At 39.8% G+C, this 13,119-nt stretch overlaps 2 protein-coding genes across 5 annotated transcripts; both read left to right on the plus strand.

Annotated features, from left to right (window-relative positions):
• Positions 1 to 1,377: 1,377 nt before the first annotated feature.
• On the plus strand, positions 1,378 to 9,653 carry LOC111596241 (CD109 antigen). Of its 4 annotated transcripts, none has more exons than XM_023310372.2 (9): positions 1,378 to 1,393; positions 1,666 to 1,797; positions 2,423 to 3,724; positions 3,783 to 4,044; positions 4,103 to 4,370; positions 4,513 to 4,699; positions 7,186 to 7,364; positions 7,429 to 8,327; positions 8,398 to 9,653. In XM_023310372.2, the coding sequence occupies exons 2-9, from the start codon at positions 1,733 to 1,735 to the stop codon at positions 9,499 to 9,501; spliced, it is 4,266 nt and encodes a 1,421-aa protein (XP_023166140.2). In that variant the 5' UTR covers positions 1,378 to 1,393; positions 1,666 to 1,732; the 3' UTR covers positions 9,502 to 9,653. The 4 variants fall into 4 exon arrangements, with proteins under 4 accessions (XP_023166140.2, XP_023166137.2, XP_023166141.2 ...); XM_023310369.2 differs by lacking the exon at positions 4,513 to 4,699 and adding an exon at positions 5,128 to 5,317; XM_023310373.2 differs by lacking the exon at positions 4,513 to 4,699 and adding an exon at positions 6,000 to 6,162.
• A 665-nt stretch (positions 9,654 to 10,318) lies between these two features.
• On the plus strand, positions 10,319 to 12,083 carry LOC111596234 (zinc carboxypeptidase). Its single transcript, XM_023310351.2, has 5 exons — positions 10,319 to 10,592; positions 10,642 to 10,769; positions 10,823 to 11,207; positions 11,266 to 11,653; positions 11,708 to 12,083. The coding sequence occupies exons 1-5, from the start codon at positions 10,410 to 10,412 to the stop codon at positions 11,920 to 11,922; spliced, it is 1,299 nt and encodes a 432-aa protein (XP_023166119.2). The 5' UTR covers positions 10,319 to 10,409; the 3' UTR covers positions 11,923 to 12,083.
• Positions 12,084 to 13,119: the final 1,036 nt, after the last annotated feature.

Consider the following 13,119-nt stretch of genomic DNA (forward strand, 5'->3'; position numbering starts at 1 on the left):
TCTTTGTAATTTATGACGCATGCATGTTTGCAATTAAGTAAACGTTTTACTGTCCACTTAGGTGAGGCCAAAAACAAATGCAATATTAGCTAAAGCATTTTCAGTTGATTTGCTAAACCCAACGCAATGGAAAAGCCAATAAGCCAAAGAAATATAATTCCGGTATGGAAGTTGGGTTCATCAATTACCTTTGCCCTATAAGTTATACATAATTTGTGATACATGTAGAAATATTAAAAAAAACCTATTTTTGATTTGTATAAAACAACAAGCTGTGTGGCAACATATTAAGCATCCTGTGAGGAGAAAAACCTATAATTAATATTGTAATTGTCTTTTGGGAAGCAAGCGATTAAATAACAATTTATGTATGCATATTCTTAAGTGTTTAATTGTGTAATGAAGCTACACACATATATACAAAACACACACAACAACCCAGTAGAATATTTTTAATAAAGAAACAAATATTACCATTAAATATAGTTAATAAACGGATATTTCTTTTCAAGGCAATTTTGAATTTGTATAGAGGGTCTATAGCTATCTCGCTCGCCTCAACAGTCTTAAAAGACAGAATGATAAAGCTATTAAAACTGTTCTCATTGAGTGCAAGCGAGAGAGAGAGAGCGAAAGAGCTTTCAGAAAAGGTGGTTGTCTCTGCTGCGCCTAGAGACTTGAAAAACATTGCAAATAAATTAATATAAATAATGCGTACATTGATTTTTTAATAAAGAATCTAAAGTTAACATATGAAAGTAATATAGTTACTTAACTGTCATTTCTCTTAACTATTAATTTTGGTGTTAAGTGTGTCACATGTATGAGAATGAACAGCTTTTTGAGTGTCTCTGCTATGCAGGTTGGATTTAACAGTTCTTAGGTAAACAGAATAATATAATAACTGATCAAATTTAGCTTGACTTAAACAGATTTCAATGTTCATAAAATATTATTTTAATTATTCGATTTGATTCGAAATTTGTTTTCTACAAAAATAATTGCGGGGTAAACCAGACATAAATTAGATTTATGTCAAAAATTGTTTTCGTATGCTGAAAACGTGAGGCTTAAAGGTTTGTGCTCACAGTGTCGTATCGCTGATTAAAGAAACAAACAAATAAAATTTTAAATAATGAGAATATAATTTGACTGTATCATCAGTGACGTTTGCAGAAGATCGGCCAATATGTGGCGATCTGTCGAAGCTAAACAACTAACAGCGGGGATTTTCTCAACAGGCACCATAACTGTGTATGTGTGTAGTAGTAGTAGTAGTAGTGCCATATAGTAGACAATAGTAAACCGATCGGTGTTCGTGTCACACTCAAAAATCATACTTAAGGCCCGCTGCGCATGAGAGCGAGCTCATTGTGGATCCAAACGGCAGACGGTTCGTATCATCGAAGCATCTGTGGCGATCGGCCAAGCAAACTGAAGCTGCGCTTTGTTCTGGCTCTGTGTTCTATGTGGTTTATTTTGTGTCTATATATATATGCTGATAGTGAACAGTAAACAAAAAAATCTAGTGAAAACAATACTTGTTATGAATCATGTTTAAAAACACTAGTGTCTAGTATCTAGTATCTAGTACATTATTAAATTATAATTGTTTGAGCAAGCATAGCGATTCTCTGACCTCTTTTTCGTGATTTTCCATTTCAGCTATTTCTAGAAACAATAATAAATTAGCATTTTTATTTAATTTGTGAAAACAAAGAGAGCCGCGAATATGTCGCGGTTGCTAGTTTTTTGTTTCTGTGTGCTTCAATTGGGACTACTCGTCAATGCCACTGGGTAAGTAGTATATATTCTTAGTCTATCTACATATGCACAATCCCGTAAGGTTATCAGCGTTCGAAAAGTTCTAGGAATTGAATCAAATACGATTTGAATGTTTGCTGCTTTCTTTCTGCTGTGGAAACCTTCGAAGAGAGATTCCTGAAAGATAGACAACATTTTGATTGTGTATTCAAAACCGGTTGGATTGTCGTAAAATATTTAGTTTGTGCATACTTTTTCACCCGAAAGCAAAACCTTTCATGTTACGTTATCTCCCAGCATGTGTGAAGAACTTGAAAAAAAAAACATCAAAAATACCTATAAAAATAACAAAACTGTCTTCAATATGCTTGATTGAAAACGAGCGGCGTAAGACTCCTCTAAAATTATTCGGATTGTTATCTAATGAACATTTTGTGGGCTCGTAAAAGTGATCTGACAGTGGTGGGAATAATGATGGATGAGCGATCAATAAAACTTATAAGTAAAAAGTATAAGTACTCAGACGTACACAATTCATAAGTAATTATTTAAATACTGAACAGAATCCGGTTTCGAGTTGGAGGAAAGAAATAAAATAATTAGCATCTAGCCATATACATATTTATAGAACTAATGAATACGTTCTGCATTTGTACAGTCTGTACACGATAATCGCGCCTGGGACCATACGATCAAACTTTAAATATAATGTGGCTGTGTCTGTTCACAAGGCCGAGGGCAAGAGCACCATAAAGGTGGGCCTCACTGGACCGTCCTACAATGAAACAAAGGAGGTGCAGCTGCAGCCCATGTCCACGGAAAATGTTGAGTTCGATGTGCCGAAACTAGCGAGCGGCGATTACAATTTGACGGCCGATGGCATCGAGGGTGTCATCTTTAAGAACTCGACTAAGTTGGACTATGCCGATAACAAGCCATCAATATTCATACAAACTGATAAGGCCACGTACAAGCCGGCGGATCTAGTGCAGTACCGAGTGCTGTTTCTGGATGAGAACACGCGACCTGCGGCGATTGATAAGCCAATCACAATTGTCATCAACGATGGAGAACAAAATCGCATCAAGCAACTGACTGATGTTCAATTGACCAAGGGCGTCTACACGGGAGAGCTGCAGCTGTCGGAGCAGCCGGTGCTGGGCACATGGAACATCGCAGTTAACATTGCCGACGACAGTGCTGAAAGCAAGTCCTTTGAGGTGGCCAAATATGTGTTGCCCAAGTTCGAGGTAGTTATCGAATCAGCCAAGGACGTCGCTGTTCAAGATGGTGTAATTAAGGCCACAATTCGTGCCAAATATACATATGGCAAGCCGGTGAAGGGCAAGGCCACTGTTTCGCTGGAATCAGACTTTAACTACTATAGACCGTTCAACGCTGATTCGAAAGGGATGAAAACTATCGACATCGACGGAAAAGCTCATGTTGAATTCCCAATTGATAACTCAGCTTACGGCCTAGGGTATACGCCGCCCATGAAAATCTTTGCGGAAGTTACGGAAGAATTGACGGGCAACAAGCAAAATGCTTCCACAGTTGTCACTGTGCATTCGCAGCGCTACAAAATCGAGGCAGTCGACACTGTGACTAACTACCATCCAGGCAAGTCGTTCGTCTATGAGTTTGTAGTCAAAAACTTGGATGGCTCCCCTGTGCAAGGTGGCTCGAAAAAGGCTAAGCTGACATTCGAGGCGCCTCACAGATATTTCCACATTGACCGATCCGACGACTTACCCGAACTCAAAAGCGTTGAATTAGAGGCTCCATTGAACGAGAACGGTATTGCCAGCTTCACCGTCGTCTTGCCCTCAAACGAAACTCGTTTCTATAATGTAAAGGGGTCCTATGGCGACTCGAACTCTTACCTGGGCTCCATCCATAAGTTCCAACCTACTGTTGAATCTGCTGAGCCGCTCCAAATTAGTGTTAACACCAAAACGTAAGCGCCCGTAAATAGAATTTATCCTTATTCCAACTAATAATTGTTGATTTCTTAGTCCCAAATTGGGTAAAGATGTTTCCTTCAACGTGAAGTCAAACGAGCAAATTCCATATTTCGTCTACGCGATTATCGCTCGAGGAAATATTGTTAAGGCTGAACACGTCGATGTCCCAGAAGGACGCAAGGTGCACACCATCAAATTTACACCCACATTTGCGATGGTTCCACAGGCCTCGATTTATGTTTATTTTATCTTTGACAACGAGTTGCGTTTCGAGGAGCGAACAGTTGACTTCGAGAAGGATTTCGACAACTCGGTAGGCATCTGGACCTTAAGTATTTACTTTTATATTCATAATCGGTGTTTCTTCACAGATCGAAATCTCTGCTCCATTGGAGGCCAAGCCCAGTGAGGAAGTCAAGCTGAAAATCAAAACAGACGCCGACTCGTATGTGGGTCTGCTGGGCGTCGATCAAAGTGTGCTGCTGTTGAAGTCTGGCAATGATTTGGTTCGTGATGCAGTGTTCAACAGCCTTAATAAGTACAAAACAGCTACACCGTGGCAGACGGGATATGGCCGCTACCCAGGACAAGCATCCGGCTTGGTCACCCTCACAAATGCCAATTATCCATACAACTTCGGTAAGCTAGGGGAGACGATATCTGCACACGGATTACTATAGGATAAGAGAAGAATTTGTCTACTGCTATGCAGAATTTTAGGCGGGTTAGGGATAACAACTAGCACCATGAATGAAATTACTTGTTGGTGTACAAATTTTAGAAAAACGGTCATACGATGCGCTTGATGGCGATATTGATTATCAGCTATACTCAGAAGCTGCACAAATAGAAGAAACAAGCAGTGATTTCGTTGCCCATGACGATGTAGAGTCTGAAACAGTCGAACGAGTTGAATTGATACGCAAGAATTTTGCAGAGGTTTGGATTTGGCAATTCACCAATATGAGGTGGGTTCTCGCCGTTAAACATAAAGCATGAAGAGCACGCTTCAAACCAAAACTTAAAAATTAAGTAAAGTAACACAATAGTTTTGAGAACTTACTTACAATTACATCTATTATAATTCTCCAGATATGGTCAACTAAGGTTGAGGTTCCTTCCTTCCACTCAGTCTACTTCCTTACTTTGGTTGTGTATTTTAAATAGCGTATCTCGAATATGGGACACATGAAGCAATATACCCAATAAACTTAGCAGGAATAAGCGTATTCGAAAAAGAAAAGTTACGAATTCGGGAAAACTTGCTTGAAAGCTGGATATTCGAGGAGATGTAAATCTGTTTTTCTGCAATTAACTCATAAATCATCCGTTTGGGCGGTTTAGACTATTTTTTTTTCAGTTTCAGTTTTCACTAATTAAACCAATTTGTATTTAGGTTATATACTTTATGGGATGGCCCTACCCTTATATAGACCTTCCATTGTCCTGTATGCCATGTCAGGTGAAATCGGAATGGCAGGATCGGCTTTGCCAGTGAGAACCAATCTTTATGCGGCAAACATGCCTGCGGTTCCCTCAGTTCGCAAAGAATTTCCAGAAACTTGGCTGTTTGTTAACAAAACAACGTAATTGCGAAACTAGTATATATCTTTGCTTTGGGTGAAGAACTAACTACTCCATAGAGACTAAGTGCAGTATGGAATAAGCGTTACAACTAACTTGTTTATGTTTTATAATGGGTCCATGGAGAGTAATATGTGGTAGAGCTTTTGGCCCATCCCTTTAATGACTTTCATATTTGTTTAATTAATATTATATTTTTCATACAGAGAACATTGTGGCACTTGAGCTAGATAGCGTGGGACCTCCAAATTATATCCTTACCGAACCGAATATTCAAATACGTAAAGAGTTTCCCGAAAGCTGGATATTCGAAAACATGGAGAAGTATAAAAGCTCTTGACTAAATTAATTGACTTTCTCTCTGTGATTTCGGGTCTTTCTAGTCAAATCGCATTCCTATCGCACGACCTTCGGTTTCTTATTACAGCTGTTTTAAGTATGTGTAGACCTTCATGTGGCTTAGTTTGAATTCTTTCAATGGTCCATAATTTCTATCTGATTTGGCTTTACATTTTAAGTACTCAACTTTTGTAAGAAAAACTTTAAGTAGTGCAATCTGAACTGTTTCTCTGATTTAAAATACCATGAGACCTTTCAGAACCTTTATGTGTTAAGTACTCAGATTTGGTTAGACATTGTGTTTGGAAATTTCGTATTCCTTTTAAATGCCTTATTCGTGCCTAGGTATTCGGTTGTTCCGGAATTCTTTCGCAGTAAAGAGACTTCCAATCAATTTAATAGAAGCAGAGTCAGTAGAATTTGTTGCACCAGATGTCTATCCGCCGAAAGCTGCTGTTCAGATTCGCAAAGAGTTTCCCGAAACTTGGATATTTGCAAATAATATAATGTAATTGAAGAACTTTTATATATTTTAAATGAAAATGTTTGGGTATAGAACTAACTCTGACACTGGAATATTAATACAATAATCTTCACTTATGAGCAGCGCACTTATAGCACTTATCGATAAGACAATTAAGAGACGCGAGTTGATATTTAAAGTGAGTCTAATAACCAATGAACTAAATTATAAATTTGTTCTTAGATATACCATATTATTATCATCCAATTATGCATCGTTTTCCGGGTCTATTAAATCGTGGACCAGATTTAGCAGTTGGTTTCGCTGGCATAGCGTTACCAGCGGCTTTTGGGTCAGTAGGACCACCTCCAGCAGTCGTTCCCCAAATTCGAAAAGAATTCCCAGAAACTTGGATGTTTACAAGCAACATAACGTAACTAGCATTTTCTGAATAGCCAATGGTATCACGGGTTAAATTTTGAATACCAGAGGAAAGCTTATTATATATCAACTATGGGTGCACATTCTACATTATCTGGGTCACAGCTGCAACACGCTAACTACTAACGATCTAATTAATTTAATTTGTCTACACTTAAAGTTAACAATATAAAAAAACTGGACTTGGGTATCATTCCCATCATGAAAGTCAGTGGGGAAAGGCAAAGCACCAACAAAATACGAAAAACAACGCAGAAACCTCATTTTTCCGACGAAGGGACATACGATTCGCAAAAAGTTTCTGGCTTACGCGAAATATTTATGGAAACTTGGATATTTTATGGAAATTTGACGAAAACGTACACAAATATTTCGCTTACAGAAAAGTTCTAACTCCAACAATCATCTCACAATAACTGGTATTGCTTAATTTAGTCATTTGGCCCGGCTTATTCATATGTAACATTCATTGGTAACAAGCTTAAAGGAGGAGGGGCATTTATTTCCTAATCATTTTTGTGTGCTGATTTGTGCATGTTCTTAAATGAGACTGTGAATGTATAGCTATATATATATATATATATATTTGATACTAACCTTGTTCATTATTTATTTTCCCATGAACAGTGATGATGCTGAGGGCTTTACTTTGGTTAAAAAGATACCGGACACAATCACGTCTTGGGTTATCACTGGATTTTCTTTGAACCCAAGAACAGGCATTGCTCTAACCCAGAATCCAAGCAAGATTCGAGTCTTTCAGCCATTCTTTGTGTCTACCAATCTTCCCTACTCGGTGAAGCGCGGTGAGAATCGAATTAAATTTCCATAGTTTTATAGAGCAAAATAACATCTCATAATTGCTACTAGGTGAGGTCATTGCCGTACCCGTTATTATTTTCAACTACATGGACAAGGCACTTGACGCTGAGGTTACAATGGATAATTCAGACAAGGAGTTCGAGTTCACTGAGGCCACAAACGAGGTTGAGGAGAAGTCAATAGATGACGTTAAGCGAGTGAAACGCGTTACCATACCATCCAACAACGGCCAGAGTGTCTCATTTATGATACGCCCCAATAAAGTGGGATCGATTACGTTAAAGATCACAGCCACAACTCCATTGGCAGGCGATACGATTCACCAGAAATTGAAGGTAGAACCGGAAGGTGTCACTCAGTTCGAGAATATGGCCGTGTTCGTCAATCTAAAGAATCAAACTGAAATGAGCCAAGAGCTGAATGCCAACATACCCCCCGAAGCGGTTCCAGATTCTGAATTTATTGAGTTCTCCGTAGTCGGCGATCTGCTGGGTCCCACCATAAAGAACTTGGACAGTTTGGTACGCATGCCGTATGGCTGTGGTGAGCAGAACATGGTTAACTTCGTGCCTAATATTCTGGTCGTCAAATACCTGGAAGTCACCGATCGCAAAATGCCCAGTGTCGTGGCCAAGGCCAAGAAGTTCCTCGAAATCGGATACCAGCGTGAATTAACGTATAAGCACGATGACGGCTCCTACAGTGCTTTCGGCAAGTCCGACAAGTCGGGCAGCACCTGGTTAACTGCGTATGTTGTGCGCTCCTTCCATCAGGCTGCCAACTACACGGATGTCGATCCAGCGATAATAATTCAGGGCCTGAATTTCCTCGTATCGAAACAGAAAGCGAACGGCGAGTTTCCCGAGGTTGGCAAATTGTTTGACAATGCTAATCAGAACGCCTTGGGACTCACATCGTTTGTGCTCATTGCGTTCTTTGAAAATCAAGTACGTAATTAATATCATAATATAACATACGTAATATATCATAATATAATATAATATCTGCAATCCACAGGAATTTACGGATAAATCAGAATTTCAGCAAGCGATTCACAAGGGTCTCCAGTATGTCGCTGAAGAGGTGGATAAAACAGATGATCAATACTCCCTGTCGATTGCAGCTGTTGCTCTGCAGTTGGCCAAACATCCTCAGGCGAAAAAGGTTTTAGCCAAGCTTCAGAGCCTCGCTAAGATGGAGGATGGCCGTAAGTGGTGGTCGAAATCGACTGAAAAGCCGACCACTGAGATAAACAGTATTCGCTATTGGCGTTCCAGCAGCAACGATGTCGAAATTACGTCTTATGTGTTGATGGCCCTCTTAGAGGAGGAGGGGGCTGAAGATTCTCTACCAATCATCAAGTGGCTGATTGCTCAGCGTAACAGCAATGGTGGCTTTTCCTCTACACAGGATACAGTCATTGGACTGCAAGCGCTGACCAAGTTTGCCTTTAAGACCGGCTCAGGCACTGGCAACATTGACATCGACTTTGCATCTTCCAATGACGACAACAAGGGTACTATTAAAGTGAATCCAGAAAATTCCCTTGTACTTCAGAGTCATATCTTACCAAAGAGCGCACGGAAGATTAATTTCACCGCCAAGGGCCAAGGCTCAGCAATGGTTCAGTTGTCGTACCGATATAATTTAGCTGAAAAGGATAAAAAGCCTAGTTTTAAGGTAACGCCCACTGTCAAGGACACGCCCTTGCAGCAATTGACCCTCGAGGTTTGCGCTGAGTTCGTACCTCTCGAGACGAGCGACCAGAAGAAGGACTCCAACATGGCCGTTATGGAAATAGCTTTGCCTTCAGGTTACATCAGCGACTCGGATAGCTTTGGCAAAATTCAGGAAGTTGACAGAGTAAAGCGTATCGAAACAAAGAACTCAGACTCTACGGTGATTGTCTACTTTGACAGCCTGACGCCCGGTGATGTTAAGTGCGTACCTGTGGAAGGTGTTCGTGCACATTCTGTAGCCAAGCAAAAGCCAGCCGCTGTTTCCCTTTACGACTACTACGAAACGGATCGACGTGCTACCGAGTACTACCAGGTGAAGTCCTCCCTTTGCGACATCTGTGAAGGTTCAGATTGTGGTGCTGGATGTAAGAAGGAGAAATAATGATTAGCCCGTTCGTGCTCTAGCGTTTAGCGACTATTTAAATAGAGCTCAATAAAAACTAAGTAATGTGCATTATCAATTGTAATATTTACCAATTTACTGACACCTACTAAAGGACTAAAAATTAAATTGTAAATTTTTTGATCCAAAAACCATTTTTTTGCAATTCGTGTCAGTCTCTTGGTCAAAGTTAATAGATTGGATATATTGATAGTACTGAGCCGTACGAGTAGGAAAAAGTATATTTTTCCGATCTGGGAAGTTAGTTTAGGCGAAGCAAGAAAAACTGTAGTGACCTACATATTTAATACAACTAGGGACTTAAAAGATAAGTAAAACGAATCTTTCGAATGCCGATTAATAGTTGAGATTCATAGCAATGGAAAATGATTTGACAATCTGAAATGTGGTTCAAAATAGCTGAGCTAGACTAATGCCAATTCAAGAGAAATATTTTCGCAATCAAGTGAATATTTTGAAAAGTTCTTCTTAAAAGTAATTCAGGTGAAGAATACCCAAGTTATAGGCAATTAATTTTAAAAATAGAATTATCTATTGCTAATCAATGGTACTGAACCGCACGAGGTGAGCAATGCATGCGAATTATTTCGAATATCTGCGTTCATAGTTCTGATGTGGCCAACATAATTATCCGTTGTCTATAAAGTGAAATGCAGACTATAAGCAGAGGCACACTTTATTAAAAGAAGTACCCAAAGAGCGTTGCAATTAACATTGTATTTGAAGAGCAGCGTAATTAGAAGTAGCCAACGAGACGTTATCATGGCAACTACTAAAGCGATTATCAAATTCCTTAGGTCGTATCTTTATGGGTCAGTAATATTGTAGAAGTGTTATGTGAACTATAAATTGTACAGTATTTAGCCAACAAGCTCCGAGCGGCAAACATGAAGCTTTACGAACTATTGGCTATAATAATTTTGATTGCTCCAACTAACGGGGCCAGCTTCCTTAAGAAACGAGACCAGGAAAAGAAAGTGCGCTATGACAACTATAGCGTGTTTAGGATTAAGTATGAAACCTCCTTGCAGCGACAGAGTCTGCTCGAGTTAACAAATATAAAACAGAGTGTAAGTACTACATTCCTACTACTATATTTCACTCAACATTTCGTAACAGTTTAAGCTGTGGCGCGACGACAACTCTGAGTGCAATCTGATGGTCGCTCCCAGTGCAATGCCTCTATTCGAAGAAAGATTAAGAACTGTGAACGTTACGGCTGAAATGTTTATTGAAAACGTGCAGGAGTAAGTGCAGTTAGGTGAAATAGGTAATTTACTGAAACACATATTCATTTCAGTTTGATTGATCACGAGAACGAAGCGGACACAAGAGCAGACGCGACATTTGGCTGGACACGTTACTATAACTTGGCTGAAATCGATGCTTGGCTAGATACCATGTTGGCTGCTTACCCAGATGTTACCTCTGGCTTTGTCCTCGGTCAGTCTTATGAAGGCCGGGATATACGTGGACTACTAATATCATACAAATGGGGTAATCCTGGCGTGTTCATTGAGTCTAATATTCATGCACGCGAATGGATTACCTCCGCCACGGCCACATGGCTGATCAATGAGCTGCTCACCTCCAAAGATGAATTGGTGCGTGAGTTAGCCGAAAGCCATGATTGGTACATAGTCCCAGTTCTGAATGTGGATGTATTTGTTTACACACATGAAACGGTAGATGAACTCGAAACTTAACTTAAATTTATTATCTTCAGTTAAATTTATATTACAGGATCGCCTGTGGCGTAAGACGCGTCAGCCCTCGCGGATTTCGGATTGCGTTGGCGTTGATCCAAATCGGAACTACGACTCCCATTGGATGGAGAATGGTGGCGCCTCATCGAATCCCTGCGACGAAACTTATGCTGGGCCACAACCCTTTTCTGAGCCAGAGATTAAAGCGATGTCGGACTTTGTTAGCATCCTCAAGGATAAAATTAATGTTATGCTTGCCTTTCACTCCTATAGTCAGCTTTTGTTATCCCCTTATGGCCATACAGCGGAGGAGTTTCCAGAAAACTACGCTGATTTAATGCAAGTTGCCAAGGCTTACAGCGATGCCGTCCATCAACTGCCCTATGGCACTATCTACAAGTATGGCTCATCAGCCGGCATTCTCTGTAAGTTAAACAAATTCTTTTATGCCATAGTACTAGATGACGCTGCCATTTCAGATCCGGCCTCAGGTGCCACTAACGACTGGGCATACAACGAGCAGGATATTAAAATATCCTATACCATTGAGTTTCGTGACACTGGGAATTTCGGCTTTGTACTGCCCGCCGCCTTCATAAAGCCTAACGCCGAAGAAACATTGATAGGCATCATGGCGCTCCTGGCTGAATCCAAAAAGTTGGGATACATGGAACCCAAATATACGCGGAATTAAAAAAGTTGTTTTATTGATTTCTTAACCTACCCACTATGGAGCTCTAATTTTTAATGTTCAATCAGTCCTCAGAAGCTCACTTTGAATAGGAGGTAAAGACTACTCTTTATCGAACCGAGTTTGTTATGAGTTAGTGAATTCTATACCTTTAAAAGATAAGAGTCAAGCTTTAAAGATAATGTTACAAATACTTAATTATATGGTTAACAAATGAATGGAGCATTTGTAAATTCTTCAAGTTATGGGATATCATTAAAGTGCCTGAAATTAATGAAATATTGAAAAGTTGCTTAAAAAAGCTTGTGAGCTGCAGAAGCAGAAGAACCAAGCGCAAACTATGAACTATGTGGCTTGATGAGCTTATTCGTTAAATGGGGCTTTACTTAAATAGGAGTAAGTAAAACCGATTTCAGTAGCAAGCTGCTCACCTCCAAAGATAAAGTGGTGCGCGCTCCAAGCGAAGTAACTTATTCTGACTGGTTACTTACAGGATCAAATGGGGCGCCAGAGCTAGAGGCCATCAAACAATTTAGCATGCATCGGCGTGGACTTAAATCGAAACTTCGATTCACATTGGATAGAAAATGGATACGCGTCAAGTGACCCGTGCAGTTAAGTTTATGCAAGAGACAAGAGTTGTCAAATTTTTTGAAGAGCATTGAGAACAGGCTGAATATGTTTGTAGCCCTTCACTGTTACGGTGAATCGGTTATTTTTCCTTATACTTACCCAACTAACAAGGTTCCAGCTAACCGAGCTGATCTCAATAAAGTGGCAAAGGCGTTTGTGGATGCAGTGAAGGAAATGTCCAAGGGCACGTGATAGAGCTACGGCTCTGAAAAGAATACTTCGTGTACGTGAAGGAAACTGCTTACTTCTATTTATGATGAATGAATGATGAAATTTCGTTGATTTTACAGATTGAGCCTCATTTGCTCAGAAGTTACGTAGTGGCAAATCGAATGGCTTCCACTTAGAAGAGTACAGAGAACAGTACACAGAACCTAGTGCTAGAGAAGTTGTGAATGGTTTAATAGCCGTGCTAGTTAAAGCTAAAAAGTTGGGCTATCTCGAACTAAAATATGACTTGGAAATACCACTTAAAGCAAACAGCAATAAATTAATTTAGATAAGATCTACATAAAGGAATGTTTTACAGAGTGCAGCCCAGCTATCAAGTATAGATTTGACTTCGAT

This window comes from Drosophila hydei, unplaced genomic scaffold (assembly GCF_003285905.1).
Source record: "Drosophila hydei strain 15085-1641.00,03,60 unplaced genomic scaffold, DhydRS2 tig00000172-arrow-pilon, whole genome shotgun sequence".
Lineage (NCBI taxonomy): Eukaryota > Metazoa > Arthropoda > Insecta > Diptera > Drosophilidae > Drosophila > Drosophila hydei.